This window comes from Diaporthe batatas (genome assembly GCF_019321695.1).
Source record: "Diaporthe batatas strain CRI 302-4 chromosome Unknown Contig00010, whole genome shotgun sequence".
Lineage (NCBI taxonomy): Eukaryota > Fungi > Ascomycota > Sordariomycetes > Diaporthales > Diaporthaceae > Diaporthe > Diaporthe batatas.
Genome location: NW_025408557.1, coordinates 1,863,195 through 1,877,781, shown reverse-complemented (window position 1 = coordinate 1,877,781; position 14,587 = coordinate 1,863,195). Strand labels below are relative to the sequence as shown.

At 56.7% G+C, this 14,587-nt stretch overlaps 4 protein-coding genes across 4 annotated transcripts; all 4 read right to left on the bottom strand.

Annotated features, from left to right (window-relative positions):
• Positions 1–115: 115 nt before the first annotated feature.
• KVR01_008810 (uncharacterized protein) lies at positions 116–2,911 on the bottom strand (the record flags this gene model as incomplete). Its single annotated transcript, XM_044784423.1, has 3 exons — positions 116–1,043; positions 1,106–2,085; positions 2,162–2,911. 3 exons carry the CDS (start codon positions 2,909–2,911, stop codon positions 116–118), a joined length of 2,658 nt encoding a protein of 885 aa, XP_044642577.1.
• Positions 2,912–6,766: 3,855 nt separating this feature from the next.
• Positions 6,767–9,729, bottom strand: KVR01_008495 (uncharacterized protein). The gene is made up of 3 exons (XM_044783721.1): positions 8,846–9,729; positions 8,725–8,788; positions 6,767–8,646 (listed from the first exon to the last, which is right to left on the bottom strand). The coding sequence occupies exons 1-3, from the start codon at positions 8,903–8,905 to the stop codon at positions 7,310–7,312; spliced, it is 1,461 nt and encodes a 486-aa protein (XP_044642262.1). The 5' UTR covers positions 8,906–9,729; the 3' UTR covers positions 6,767–7,309.
• A 398-nt stretch (positions 9,730–10,127) lies between these two features.
• Positions 10,128–11,874, bottom strand: KVR01_008615 (D-lactate dehydrogenase; the record flags this gene model as incomplete). The annotated part of the gene is made up of 2 exons (XM_044783541.1): positions 10,128–10,160; positions 10,255–11,874. The coding sequence occupies 2 exons, from the start codon at positions 11,872–11,874 to the stop codon at positions 10,128–10,130; spliced, it is 1,653 nt and encodes a 550-aa protein (XP_044642382.1).
• Positions 11,875–13,797: 1,923 nt separating this feature from the next.
• KVR01_008649 (uncharacterized protein) lies at positions 13,798–14,334 on the bottom strand (the record flags this gene model as incomplete). The annotated part of the gene is made up of 3 exons (XM_044781767.1): positions 13,798–14,129; positions 14,216–14,259; positions 14,330–14,334. 3 exons carry the CDS (start codon positions 14,332–14,334, stop codon positions 13,798–13,800), a joined length of 381 nt encoding a protein of 126 aa, XP_044642416.1.
• Between the last annotated feature and the right edge of the window lie 253 nt (positions 14,335–14,587).

The following is a 14,587-nucleotide window of genomic DNA, read 5'->3' as shown; positions in this document are numbered from 1 at the left end:
TGTGGACTCGATTTGACTCGGTGATGGTACGTTTAGTTACGGTATTTGTATGCATTGCTACGGCCTCAGACGAGGCAGGGCAGGCCGGGGTCTTTTGGACCGGGGCATGGCCGGATCAGCTGGCGCCGTTGCCCTTCACAGGGCTCTTTGGGCTGCCGCTGGTGTTGGAGCCGTTAGTCCTGTCCGACAGGGGGCCGCCGCTCTTGGTCGGGCTTGACCTGCCCGAGGTGACGGACCCGGGTCCTGTCCCGAGCGCCGCGGCGCGCTCGTCTGAGATCATCTTCTCCATGAAGGCGATGTAGTCGTACTGCGGCTGCCCGCGGTCCGACTGCATGTCGGGCCCGTTGTGTGGCGGGATCATCTCGATGAGCTTCTCGATGACCTCGTCCGGCACGAGCGAGTGCCGCAGGTCCATCTCCGTGACGTACGGCTTGCCGTCCGCGACCTCACGGAACGACTGGAACACCTGCTCGGCCGTGTTCTGGTCCTCGGTCACGTCCACCATGAAGCGGATGAACTGCTCAAAGCTGACGCGGTCGTGGCCGTCGGATGCATCCTCGAAGTAGTCGTGCATCTCGTCCTCGGAGAAGACCAGCCCCAGGGACGCGAGCGCGGCACTGAACTCGATCTCGGTCAGGTTGTTGGAGTCGTCGCGGTCAAAGTGCTTGAACACGGACTCGAACTCCTCGAGCTGGATCGGCGTGAGGTTGGTCATGCTTCGCGCAACCATCTGGTTGTCCAAGAAGGACAGCTTCTTGGACACTGACGACTTGACCAGGGACAGCTCGTAGCAGAGCTCGTCGTAGGTATATGTCGTGAAGTCGTTCTCCTCAATGTTTGCCTCCTCACACTTAGCATCGACCTCAGCGATCTTCACGAGGTAGGCGTCCAGGGGCGGCAGGTTGTCACTGAGCTTGCGCACATGGTGCAGTTGGTCCTCGACATCACCCTCCAGCCCTGATATGGCTAGCTGCATCGTGTTGAGGGCCATGGCAAAGTCGTTTGCTTTATCGGCGAACGACTTGCGCAACGCGTTTTTGATGCTGATGAGAATGTCAGCATGTGCGGTTATCTGGGAGACTGGTTTGACTGAGGCGTGACTTACTCTCGGATGGTCTCGTTTATCAGTTGACCCCTGGCCATCTCTGCGCTTGAAAGGCTTGTCCACTCCTTGTCCAAGGTCTCCAAGCTGAGTTCGACTGGTGGGTCGTACGGGCGAAGGCGATAGGTGCCGAGTTTGGTCTTGATGTTGCCCAGTAGTGTTGCCAACTCGCTCTTCTCTGCGACCCATTCCCTCTTCTCCCCTCTTTTGTAAGCCGAGAACTGGGCTGCTTGTGCTTTTGCGTCGGCGTAGGTACCCTCGAACTTGGCCGTCTGCCAGCTGACCACCTGTTCCCGAATGGCCTTGAGCAGCGCTCTCATCCGCCTCTCATAGGCACTTTGCATCTCCCAGGCGCCCTGCATGTTGTTCACAAACTTCTCCACTCGCCGGCCGGCGTTCTCGACCTTCTCCATCTGCGAGAAGGCGTGGAACCAGTAGGCGATATAAGTCATCAAACTTCGCTCATCAGGCTTCGGCACGTCACACACATCTTCGACATCCAGCAGCTTGGGGATGCCGATCTCCTTGTGGGCAATGTCGAAGGCAAGCTGCATGTTACCCTTGTGGTCTGACTTGTCGAGCTGGTCATAGTCGATCAAGTCGGGCCTGTGGATATCCAAGAGGGCACAGAAGGCCAGGCCGTCGTTCCAGCTGGCACTGAAATCCCGGACGTCGCATTCCTCGTAGCAGGCAGTCTTGCGCTGACACCACAGCAACAAACCCTCCTTTGCCGTCATACCCTCCTCGTTAATGTCACTGATCGTAAATCGTAAAATGAGCGTCCATATCAGGCCCAGTATGATCTTCCTGTTCCCGTCGACGACATCCTCGGCACCCATGTTTACCATCTGAATCCCTCGCGATTTGACAAAGTCCAGGCCCAGGTTCACGTTTTCAAAGCGCTGCACCCGGAGTTTTGGCTTGGCGGCGTACCGGCCGAGAGACTCCTGGGACAAACATTCCAACAGGTGGATGAGAATGACCTGTTGGCGAGGCACGCGCTTGTGTTAGCAATCGAGAGCAGGCGGAGGGGGGGGGTAGAGCAGATCGGGGACGCACGCCGTCGCTGAGGTCCTTGACCAGGTCCTTAACCTCCAGGCCCCTGACGTCTATCTTTGTGTTGAGCCATTTCGTAAAGGTCTTCTGCTGGACCGTGATCCAGTGCTGCTGCTCAGCAAAGGCCATCTTGGTTAGGAGCTTCTCATGGGGCGGCGGGCCTGGTTCGGTGGCGGCGAGCCCAGCCTGTCGTGAGTCTGGGTTTGTGCCTTTTCGAAAGCGGCGTGCGCTGCCAGGACGTCTGCGGAGGCGGGCTGAGACGTCGTCGGGGTCTTGTCTGCTGGGGTCCTTTTCTTTGTCGTCGGCGGCAGGGTCAGATGCCAAGCTCTGGGAGGCGGCGCGCTTCTGGAGGCGGGCAGCATGCAGTTGTTTTGCGTTCTCGCGGCTCCGAGTCAGCGGGCGCTGCGGGGAATTTGCTTGTGATTGTTGTTGTTGGTGGTGGTGGTGTTGGTGTTGTTTTGGCTGGTGCTGGTACTGACTCTGAGCTGTCGCGGCGGACGAGACGCTGCTGATTGTGGATCTCCTAGAGTCGTAGCTGCTAAAAGTGTCCGACAGGCAGTCGGAGGCCGTGGAGATTAACGAGGCTGGCCTGTCATAGCCCGGGACGAAAGATGGCGGCGTCGCATTGGTTGTTGTCGCCAGCTCGTGTTCCCCGCCTGGTAAATAATGCAGCGGGTTGCCGGAGGGACCCACTGCTCCCCCATCCTGGCAAGCCTGGGCCTCGTGGGCCTCGTGGGCCTCCTGGGCCTGCATTTTGTCGGTAGTGGCGCTAACTGACAGCCGTCCTAGCAGCTGCCTAGGCCCTTTCAGGAGTCTGTCTTATTTGGCTGGCCAATCCCCAATCAAACCACGCGGCCGTTACGCCCAGTAGCAGTAATCCACGAAATGAGCACCGGCCGACTCGAGATTGGGTGTTGCGATGCTATTCACAAATCCCCCGGGATTGTGATGTGATGTGATATGCGAGGTCTGGTATAAAAATAATCCTGGACTGGACGATGATGATGATGATGATGATGGCTCGTGTTGCACAGATCGGATATTTAGAAGATACCACGTCCTTGGACCAGAGACCAGGCCTCAACACCAACCGAGAAGGCGGGCTACATCGACCTTTTTACATGCTCATGCCCTCCTTGCCTCGTTGCCTCCCACCCAAGACCGCGGGATGCCCTCCCATCTGTTCAAGGTTGTGGCCTCGTTAGTCCAGACGGGATAAGGGGGGGGAGGGCGGCAGACTAAGCCTATTCCTCATTCCAGCTCGCCTCTTGGGTGTCGTTTTGGCTGCTCCAAGTTATCTGAAACTCTGCCTCCTCGACGACGTCCTCATCCCACCATGTCGGCGGCAAATCACAGCGCCCGCCCGTCTACCACACCAAATGCCCTCGGCGCCGCCCCTTAGCCCAAGGCCCCACGCCTGTTCATGCGTCCCGGGCGCCCAGGCATGGCTGGCATGGTGCACCCAGGCATCACGCACACAAGGCAATCATCCCTTCCGAGACGCAAGCTTGCGGCCGACACCCCATCGGCCTTCGTCTATTTGCGGGTGCGCCGCCACCGACCGGTGCTGGGGTCTCTCGCCTGCTGCCGCTGCGGCTGCCTCATCCGGTAGCCTCACGCCTCACGCCTCACGCCTCACGCCTCACACCTCACACGCTCCGAGTCCGCATGATGTTGCATAGTACTGCCAATTCCCTACCAACACCACCACCCCTCCCCTCCCCCCTGGCAGCCCTGGATCGTATTCCCCCGGACATTCTACTCAACTTGAAGACCTTTCCAGGCACATTGGGGCGGCCTGCGACAATATACGCAAGACACTTCTTGCTCCGCCCCCCGGGTACTGTAATCAAGAGTCGTCCCATCATCTCATCTGGAGGGCCCTGGGTCTTGGTCGAGTGCAGTCTGCTGTCTGGCCATGTCGTGGTTGGCTATCAGGCATCTTGACCACGGTGCGCAGGAATCCAGTCGGTCACTACCCGGGACGCACTCAATGTCAGGAGATTGACCGAGACATCACATCGGACCAAGTCCTCTCACGTCTACTCTAAAAGTAGATGCACAAAATAGGACGACCCGTTTTGGGGTGACCCAGCGCATTCAACCAAAAGACAGTCATTTCCACCTTGGATGCCTTCGTTATTGTGGGAGTAGACCCGTCTTCCTCGTTCGAGTCAACTGCCGTCACACTAGTTGCTTCCTATGCGACTTGCATCACACAATTCCGCTTTCGTCGGCACCGATGTTACGGGTGGTGTGGCGTAAGCCGTTTCGTTGCTAGGTCACGGGAGTGGCCGCTCTCGACATCTCTCTCACTCTCTCACTCACACACACACACTCTCTCTCTCTCGATGACGAGTGTGGTTTCAGCCTTAGCGGGAACTAAGTGCTGCCTGTGCCTCATACAATTTTCTCACCGGAATTTACGCACGCGCTGTGAAGTTGGGTAAAAATCCGACCAGATATCCCAAGGCTGACGGACTGTCGTGCAGGCTCAGTGCGTTGACAAGCACAACTACACCACGACCCCGGAATCTGGTCGAAGTGGTGTAAGTTGATGTGGGTGTGCTGCCTAAGCGTGCCGTTTGATCGCCAGCTACTACTGTCAGCTAGTTGCTCTAGTCTTGGGGTCTGATGTTTGAACGTCCGAGTTCTTCTGGCTTCGTCCGAAGGGCTGCCCTTCAAGGGAACCTTGGAAGGTTTCCACAACCCGATCACATCAACAAGTTCTCGCACACAAGATTTGCACGTCAGCTGTGTCCTGAACCTCGGATGGTCTAAATACTCCGGCGAGCCGTGATAGGACCACCAGACGATCGTGAAGGGGCTTTTGTGTGTCCGGGAGACCAGGCGGCCATCCTGGTATCACTGCTTCTCTGTTCCACTTGCCCATACCACTGGGCGAATGGGTTGGCTTTGGCAGCAGACATCGTATCCCTAGTCTGCACTGTGGATGCTGTTTGCTCAGGTCGGCATCGCCGTGGAAGTCTTCCCGGAGGTGGCGAGCGCACAGAAACCAACCACGCCGGCCCCAGTCTATGACACGCAGGGTGATCCTTTCCCAGCAGAACAAAACAGCCGGAGAAGGAATGTGGGTGGACGGGTTGACGCTCTTCCCATGCATGTCAGCATATTCATATCAACAAAAGCCGGTTGGTCAGTGAAAGCCCGGCAGGTCTTCAATACTGTCCGATCGGAACCAGCGGGGCAGTTCATGCCATATGCCTACGATTTGGTTGGATTCATAATTGGTGAGCAAGTGTCGTTCCCGACGTCTCTTGCTAGTTGCGTCACACGGCGAGCAAGGCCAGTGTGGGTGACAAGGGGCGGCGGCTCTCCAGAGCAACCGAAAGGGGACAGGACCACGCGGTAAGTATTGGGGGCGTAACCAGCCAAATAGGCGCTTCTGCATACCTGTGTCAACCTGTGAGTCGATGTCATCCCTCTGTGCGACGTATCCGGAGGAGCTGCCACAGTCTCAAGCACGGTGTACGTGGCTGGAAGGTTTGGTAAGCTGTCAGTGGCTTGATGCTGCGATGCCCTCTTGGCCTGCATTCAAGCTCTAAGTACATGCAGAAGAGCACAGCCGCTTATACGGCGTCTCAATGAGCCACGGCCTGTCGATGCTGACATGCGTGTGTGGTCGGCGTCTTTTGGGGATCTCGGTCGAATTCGTCAGATCCAGGTTGCACTGACGACCAACCCCAGATCACGAGATGCCATGCTGCACGGGAAGGGCCGTGTAACGCCTCGCGAGGCTCTTATGCCTCGTGTTCCAAGAACCCGCGAACCATTCTGCGGCCCTTAGGTGAGCCATGCTGACAAGAAGTGTTACTGCTGACCCACCACGTCTTCATTTATGAAGTTGACAAGGGGGGGGGTGGAGGTGCCATCTGGCTGGCACCAGCCCAAATGGCGGCATCGTGTCCTAGGCCCAAGGGAACGAAACCATTGCCTGCCAGAATGTGCCCTGCCATCGATGGATTCTGCATGCTCCATTCCTTTGCCAAGAGGCCAAAACCTGTATTCACCGTCGTACTCTACTATGGTCGACCAAATGACGAGCCTCAAAGAGGCGCCAGCCTCCCCCCCCCCCAAGCACCGCTTCGTAGGCAGGTCGGGGTTGTTTGATTTGGCCCCCATTAGCGCCGACGGGATCCGCCTGCTTCTGTCTGCTCGAGGGATGCATATAAGCCTGACACCACCCCGTACTTGCAAGGTGCCATGTATGCGAGCTGCCCGGCTAATGCACCGAGTCCTGCATGGAAACAAGTGCTCGGCAGGAAGCGCACCGTGGTACGGAGTACGCTCCTCAACAACTGCTCAGCCTTGCATGGCTTGCCGCTGCTTGCTGAAAGTACACTGCAGTTGGGAAAATAGGCAGCAGAATAACCACAGTAATGAGAACCAGGGGGCCCACAGCCCCGCTAGTCCGCTTCCCGTCTAGTATCGCCCGTCTCGACGGCATCGTGATGGGGCGCAGGAGGCCCGGAGGAGGGTTGGGCATGCGGCTTGACGTTGTATGGTGAAAACAAGTACCTGGCAGGCCGGGTCAATCATCCGGCGGCAAGGACGTCTTCCGACGTCGACCCAGGAGTGCAGAGGCGGGAAATGTTCACCGTGGCCGGGCATCTGTATGCCACCGGAGATTAGGCAGCAGAATAACAACCAATGCCAACGGTTCGAGTTGAGAGGTTACCGTGCTGGGATTGTGGCAGGATTGACGTGCAGCCGATGGTTCTCCGTGCGTATTGTATGTGTCACTCTTGCAGCTCGGGGCTCGGTACCAGAACAATGAGAAGGGCCATGATACAATCCCCACCGGTCGGGAGGCCATATTGCGGTGCAGAAACTGGAAGCAGCTGCCCGATATTGTGCATCCCGAAAAGGTGGTAGGTTCAGCTACCAGGCGCAAAGGCACCACAGAGCATGTGTCGAAAGAGTGGCGTGGGGAAAGAAATTCTATTCGCAACATCGAGAAATGCCAGGTATAGCATGGGTGGATGTGCCCTCTGTGTGTACATACATGGGCAGTGTTCATTATGCCTTTGCCCTCCAAATATCTCAGCGAACATACCATGGTATAGAAGCCTTCTTTTTCGTGATGTGTCGTGACATTCGTACAGATGGAGTCCTCTGTGCCGCGTCTGGTTACCATTGGGCAAAGTCAGCCCAGTCCTTCTCCATCATGGCACTAGCAATGTCCCGTGCCCTCCGTGACACTCGTTCCCTGAATGCACCCAGCCACATAAGCTCAAGGGTACCGTCGCCAGTCTGGTTGGCAAGCCCGGCGTAGAATGTCTCGACGACCTTGACAGGAAAGGCGAGTAGGTCTGGCTGTGTCGTGACCGCCAGGGCAAAATCCAATGCCCGGCACACGTTGACCGCCATCTCCCTGACCCTGCCGGTACCGTAGCTGTCCGGGTCGATGGCGAGCTGCGGCGGGAGGTCGGGGAAGACCTGGTGGGGATAGGCGTCGACGACGGGCGAGAAGACGCTGTGGACAGCTATCTCGAGGCACGGGGCGAGCAAGACTTGTGCCGCCCAGTAGTAGGTGAACGAGAGCGACGCTAGCGGATCCTGGAAGGCAAAGGGCTCGGGGAAGGGAATCTGTTCGCCTTGGTCGTGCGCGATCCAGTATCGCCGCCGGCGGGGGTCGAACACCGAGACATACCACTGCTCTAGCTGGGTTCTCGCGCCGAGGCAGTTTCCCAGCAGCTCCTGGGCCATCGACCTGCGGGTCAACGTCGGGTCCAGCGCTGTGATGTGGTCGAGCGGCTGCAGGAAGGGCGTTGTCCGCGCCAAGATATCGAGAAGGCTGTCGAAAGAGCTCTTGTGGTGTAGCTCAAAGGGCAGCGTGGCCCATTCGTGTTCGGCGCAGAATGTGCTCGTTCTGCTCAGCAAGGCTGTTGTGATGGCACTGGGTCGAAAAACTCGGGTGAAGAAGTGATGTGAAGGGAACCTTTGGAACTCCACAGGTCCAAGCTGTCTGATGCCTTCCATCTGGGCTGTGGCATCTTGAAAGTTAACAGGTGGCAGGGGAAAGTTGTGTTCGAACAGGAAGAGGAGCACGCTGTCGGCTGCCGTGGAGCCCGCCTCCTTTTTTGCTGGAGAGATGCTCGTCAGACATTGAGAGCGAAGTTTGAAGTCTACATTGTCAAAAGTCGGTCGTACATCGAGAGTACTTGTCGGTGCTACATATATCGCCGTTGTTTCGCCGCTGTCCCCAAAGCTGCTTCGAGCCACACTTCCCAATGGGGTGTGTAGAGCAACGATCTCAAGGCGACGGGTTGCACCGTTACCTTCCACGTGGAGTTGATCAACCCAGGCTGGGGATAGAGGCTGCAACGGTTCCAAGGGTGTTGTTCTGCGTCCACCCTCACTTGGTGGAGATTGCGACTTCTTGGGACTTTTAATATTTCGGGGCGGGTGGCTGCTGCATCGCCCCTTGTCTTCGACTGTCCCAACAATAAATACTGTCTCGCGCTCTTCGGGCAACGGTCAGTATTGATCGATTCAGACGAACGAGAGGATTGGGCGAGTAAATGGGCGGCGAATAGACGTACGATATCCTAAGCACTCTCGCCCAGAGTCTATACACTTTCGGCAGTGTGGGCGTTCATTATCACACTATAGGACAAGGATGTCAGCAGCAAAGTCCAATCGTTGCAGTTGATATGGAATTACCTTAATTCTTCGGCTTCTGCATGTATTGCAACCTTTGTATTTGCCTGGAACACCCACCATCCTGACTGTTCATACCATCAATGAGGCAAGATGCCAGGTGAAACACTGATAGCATTGAAAGGCAGGATATGGCTGGGAAGGTTCCAACAATATAACTAGCGTGGCTCCTTTGGGGCGACGGGAGAGAAGGGTATTTGGGCACCGTATAAAAGCACGGGGGAAAGTGCTTGGTGGGGGCTGAGGCCTGTCCTGTCATCTCGTGCTTGCATAGTCAGGTAGCCCGCCCCTCCGCGATGCATCTCGACTGAAGATCTGTCCCTTCATGGTATTCGAACGGGTTTTTTGCCTCCTCTGCCTAAATCAACAAGGAAAAAAACCGGATCGGAAGGTTTGACTGAAGCAGAGCAGCATCTTGGCACCAAGCAGGATCAATCAATCAATCAGGGTGAAGTGAAAGGGAGTTAAGCAATGTGAGAAGGGCCAAGGGGCTGAAGTTCCCCGAGGCTCAGCAGACGGCGCGATGAGCCACAATGTGGAACGAGAGCCGCAGGAGATTTCACGAGTCTGGGACCTGTTCTTGCTCAGCCATTCACATAGGTTGGTTGTGGGTGGACCGGGTTCCTCAAAGCGAGCGAGGCCTTCCTTGCTTGAGTATGGCGTGCGTGACGATAGTTCGACGACCACCATCCACCTGCAAGCGTTCCGTGTCTGCGCTCACCGGGTGGCAGGGCGTGATTGGCGAGGCGGATGGGAAGGATTTGTACTCCGTAAGCTCAGGCTATTTGCACTGGGCCGTAGGGCTGACAGCGCGTATAATTCACTAGCTCGATGCGCCCCGAGTGGAAGGTGGTAGTTACACAAGAAAACCTGCTGATTTGTGACTGGCGGGTCGGATAAGCACCCGATATAACATGACTGCATGGGCTGCGATGTCTCTGGACTCTGGCCATGCAGAGTGTGAGCAATATCAATGACTTGCTTGTGCGGGTCCATGGAGGATTCTCGCTTCCAAGGGAGTAGGCAGCGTAAGCGACAATAACCGCCCAAGCCGCTCTGTAAGCTCCCGTGTAACACGTTCACAGATTCCGGGGAAGTTTGGCCCGAGAGTGGCTCAAACAGAGGAGTTACTCACTCGAAAGGGATAATGGCACAGTCGAGGTAGCAACCCTCTCCGGGCCAATAGTCGTGTGGCAAAACGCTTGCACTACACCATCGGGCACACATCATCCCAAAATTTGACGAGCAAAATATGTGACATTTTCCCATTGGTCGGGTGTATACTCTAAATGTACTTATATGGATTCATGATCCCGTTCTGGACGTGGTAGAGGTCAGCACTTGTATGCGAGTGCGGATGAGGCTGATGCCAGCCAGGTAGGGGGTTGGGGGCAAGGAAACTCGTTACATACCGGATCGTATAGGTCCTTGATCTGTTTCATCAGGCCTATCATGTTGTCGCTGCGGCTGTAGCCGATGAACTTCTTCTTCGCCAAACCAAGACCATGCTCAGCACTAATGCTGCCTTCGTGCTCCTTGATCCACTCGAAAACGTAGGGCTCCAACACCTTCTCGACCTCCTTGTCGTAACGCCGCACACAGACGTTGAGGTGGAGGTTGGAGTCACCCATATGGCCATAGCCAACGACATCGACGACAGGGTACTCGTCGGTCTCGCCCATGAGGCCAGCGGCCTGGATTTTCTGTTTGGTGTCCTCTACCAGCTGGTACAGGGACTTCAGGGGTATTGAGACGTCGTATTTGTAAACGCCGCCGAATGCGGCCGAACTCTCGGAGATGGCCTCCCGCCAGCCCCAGAGTGATTTGAGCTGGGTTTGGTCCTGTGCCACAACGCCGTCTGATACAATTTCCTTGGTCATGACGTCCTCGAGGAAAGCCTCCAGCTTCTCATTGTCGTGCTCCGCGTTTGAGCCGCTGGTCTCAATAAGGCAGTAAAATGGGTATTCGTTCTCCAGAGGAAAACTGTTCTTGGTGACCTTTTTGACAAGCTGCTGGCTCTCGGCATCCATGAGCTCAAATGCCGACAATATCTCAGAGAGCTGCCCCTTGGCCTCCCGGAAGGCCTCCCGGACCTTCTCGTACGACTCCAATCCAAAGAATGCTACGTTCACTGCCTTTGATCGCTGGGGGCAGTGGATTGAGACACCGGTGATGATGCCGATGGTACCCTCTGCGCCGATGAACAGCTGCTTGATGTCGTAACCGGTGTTGTTCTTCCTCAGCTTGAAAAGGTCATCCACGATAGTGCCGTCGGGGAGGACAGCCTCAACACCCAGTACGGTCCCATGCAAGCTCCCGTAGCGAAGGAGCCGCAGACCTCCCGCGTTGGTGGCAACGTTGCCTCCAATGTGGCATGAACCCTTAGCGGCCAGGTCGAGAGGGAAAATGTAGCCCCTTTCTGCCAGGTAGTTGTCAACGACCTCGAGCACGGCACCCGCGTCGACGGTAAGGACTCCGCTGACATCGTCGAATGAGCGCACTTGGTTCATCCGGCTCGTATTGATGACTATCTCATCAAAGATGGGAACAGACCCTCCAACCAGGCCGGTGTTGCCACCCTGTGGAACGACGGCCAGCATGTTGTCGTTGCAGTACTTGAGGACCTGGCTGACCTCCTCGGTCGATGCAGGCTTCAGAACCAGCCTGCAGTGGCCTCGGTATTTACGCATCCAATCGAGATTGAAGGGTTCCAGGTCCTCGGCAGTGGCTCCATCGGTGACGGCGTCGATGACGGCGGCTTCACTGCCCAGCACCTTCTTAAAGTGAGCGACATGGTCAGGGGTGAGTTCTGAGAATCTTGGGTCTCTCTTTATTTCGGGATACGAGTCGGTCGTAAACTTCCCGTGTCCTGCAGCGGAGGGCCTGAAGTGCCTCGGTACCGTGGTGGTGATGCGGCGCGCAGCAGCAGCAGCAACAGAGAAAGACAAAGGACTCGGCCGTGAGAGAGCCGCCGACACGCCGGCCTTCTCCGCCCTCGTCAAGGCGCGTGTGAGTCGGGACCGAGACGCCATCTTTGGAACGGTCGAGCTTGCTGGAAACACACAGTTCAGAACTGCAGGTTCAGGGAGGATGGACGTGGCCCGGCAGCCAGATATACACACTTATAAGCCGGCGGCGTCGTCTACTTTTCCCTTCCGATCCGCCACTGGGGCCGACCGGCAGACGAATTCCAAATTTGCGCGGGACGGAACATAGGGCGTGGGCCTGAGGGTGGGGGTGGGATGCTGCCGTGCCTACACAGTACTTGGGCAGGTACACAGTAGGCAGGTCGCAAGGCAGGCATGTACCCAGGTACCTGATGCTCGGCCCACCTCACAGCCAATTGGAGCTAACAGCACCCCTGGCGGTTGGCAGCTGTGGTTCAGCGTGGGAGCGCGAAGCTTCGTCGTCAGAGCTGCAGCCTGCCTACGCAGTTACTGTGCCTACCTCGACCGCTGCCATCGCCATCACCACCCCCCAAACAGAGCTCCCTCATCGACATCAACGCGCCCCACCCGACGATTCCAAGCGCATCTGCCCCCCTCAATCGAAAATCCTCATCCACCCAACCCGAGTGTAGACAGCAGCTTTGGTTGTCCGACAAGATGGCTTCAGGATACGACAGAGCTCTTTCAGGTAAGCAACCCATGAGCTGCGTGCATCTGTTCGTTCTACAATGCTGATCCGACCGCGCTTCTAGTCTTCAGGTCTGCCCATCCCCTCGGTCCAAGAAGCCCCGTGTCAAACCATACTCACATACCACAGTCCTGATGGACACGTCTTCCAGGTCGAATATGCTGGAGAAGCCGTCAAGAGAGGTGCGCATCACCACTGCTTCCGTGCATAACCTAGCCAGTGCCGCGAGGCTGACTGACAGCCGCCAACAGGAACCTGTGCGGTTGGTGTCAAGGGGGCGGACATCGTCGTTCTGGGATGCGAGAAACGGTCCGCAATGAAGCTGCAGGACACCAGGATCACACCGTCCAAGATCGGCCTCATCGACACCCACGTTTGCCTCGCTTTCGCCGGACTGAACGCAGACGCAAGAATCCTTGTCGACAAGGCCCGTCTGGAGGCACAATCTCACCGCCTGAACTTGGAGGACCCGGTCACTATCGACTACATCACCAAGCACGTTGCAGGCGTCCAGCAGAGATACACCCAGAGAGGTGGTGTCCGACCGTTCGGCATCAGCACCCTGATAGTCGGATTCGACCACGGCAGCAAGGTCCCAAGGCTGTACCAGACAGAGCCATCCGGAATCTACTCCGCATGGTGCGTTACCTCAGTTGGTTCTCCTCGGTGAGGATGAGTTGGAGCTGACAACGAGGTACAGGAAAGCAAATGCCATCGGTAGGTCTAGCAAGACAGTGCGAGAGTTCCTTGAGCGAAACTACAAGGAGGACATGGACCGTGAGGCCACGATACGGTTGGCCATCAAATCGCTGCTGGAGGTTGTGCAGACAGGCGCCAAGAACATCGAGATCGCCATCATGGCGCCGGGCAAGACGATCGAGATGCTGCCCACGGAAGATATCGAGAACTACGTCAAGAACATCGAGCAAGAGAAGCAAGAGGAGGCCGCTAAGAAGAAGGGGGCGCGGACAACCGGTGCAGGAAGCTCGTCGATCCCCACGCGCGCTGCAGGCGAGGAGTAGACTCTCATGGCCCCCACGGATTCAGAGGTCATAGTGGGTGGGTCCAGGAGCCAAACAGGGCGGATGAACAACTCCATGGAAGCCAGGCCAGACGGCCTGAGCGAAGCTATGGTGTTGGCTGGGACATCTAGACTCCGCGGAGAAAATGATAGACGATAACGAATCCCGCTTTTGGCATTGTACAGTACGAGCTCATGACCTGGCGCGTTCAGGCGCCTTGTAATATCATTCCCTAGACGCCGATGCTTAATGGACTTGCAATACCTGAGCCATGTGCCCTTTGTGCGCGGTGCATGCTCAGCCCAACTTGTCGGCGTCTTCATCCGGGTCGAATATGAGCTCCTCGAGCATCTTCTGACGCTTTTGCTGGAGCCGCTCGTCTCTTATCATGCGGCTATCGACCCGGGCGTCCTCACCCTCGACCTTGAGCTCGGGCTTAGGTGTCACGGCATCGAGGACGAAGTGGTTATCGCAGTGCGGGCAGTACTCGTCTGCTTCCTCAAACTCCTTGACGTCCTTGCGGAAACATTTCTTGCACTTCTTGCATGCGAAGGTCATCTCAAGCCGCTCCTTCAGGGGGTGGTTCTCTTGCTCCGCATGACACTCAACACAGTCGAACCATCTTTGGCCTATCTCATGGCCATCTGGCGGTCAGTATTTGTTCTTTGTGGCCCCATTTGGGTGGTAAAAAGGACGTCATCATTGACGGACGTACAGCACGGTGACCGGACGGAGACTTGGGCGTTCAGGATGTGCTTGCTTTGTTGCTGTCAGCCACGCTCAGGAGTTGCTAAGGGTCTTGTTCACCGTGTCATGAGCCTGTGCTTACCACATGTTGTTCAAATGTAGTGTAATCCAAAGAATGACAGAGGTGGGTAATTAGAGCCTCGCGGTGTAGAGCGACTGACTGTGCTGCTGCATCAGCATCTGCTAGTCGATTTCTAAGGATGTCGCGTCACGTCCGATCATGGGTAATAATTAACGGCCGGCCCCACCGTGGAGCTAGTGACAGGGGGCGAAAGCTGCCTAGCTTATCGATTAGCCCGCCGCCTTCCAGAGGGAAACTCGACGTCGCCGTCACCGTCTT

Bases quoted from the DNA above. Each gene is read 5' to 3' on its own strand.
- KVR01_008495 (XM_044783721.1), bottom strand. From the start codon at position 8,905: ATGGTGGGTGTTCCAGGCAAATACAAAGGTTGCAATACATGCAGAAGC. The intron at 8,789-8,845 runs GTAATTCCATAT...CTTGTCCTATAG, and splicing joins GCAGAAGCCGAAGAATTAAG to TGTGATAATGAACGCCCACA. The intron at 8,647-8,724 runs GTACGTCTATTC...CGTTGCCCGAAG, and splicing joins GCGAGAGTGCTTAGGATATC to AGCGCGAGACAGTATTTATT.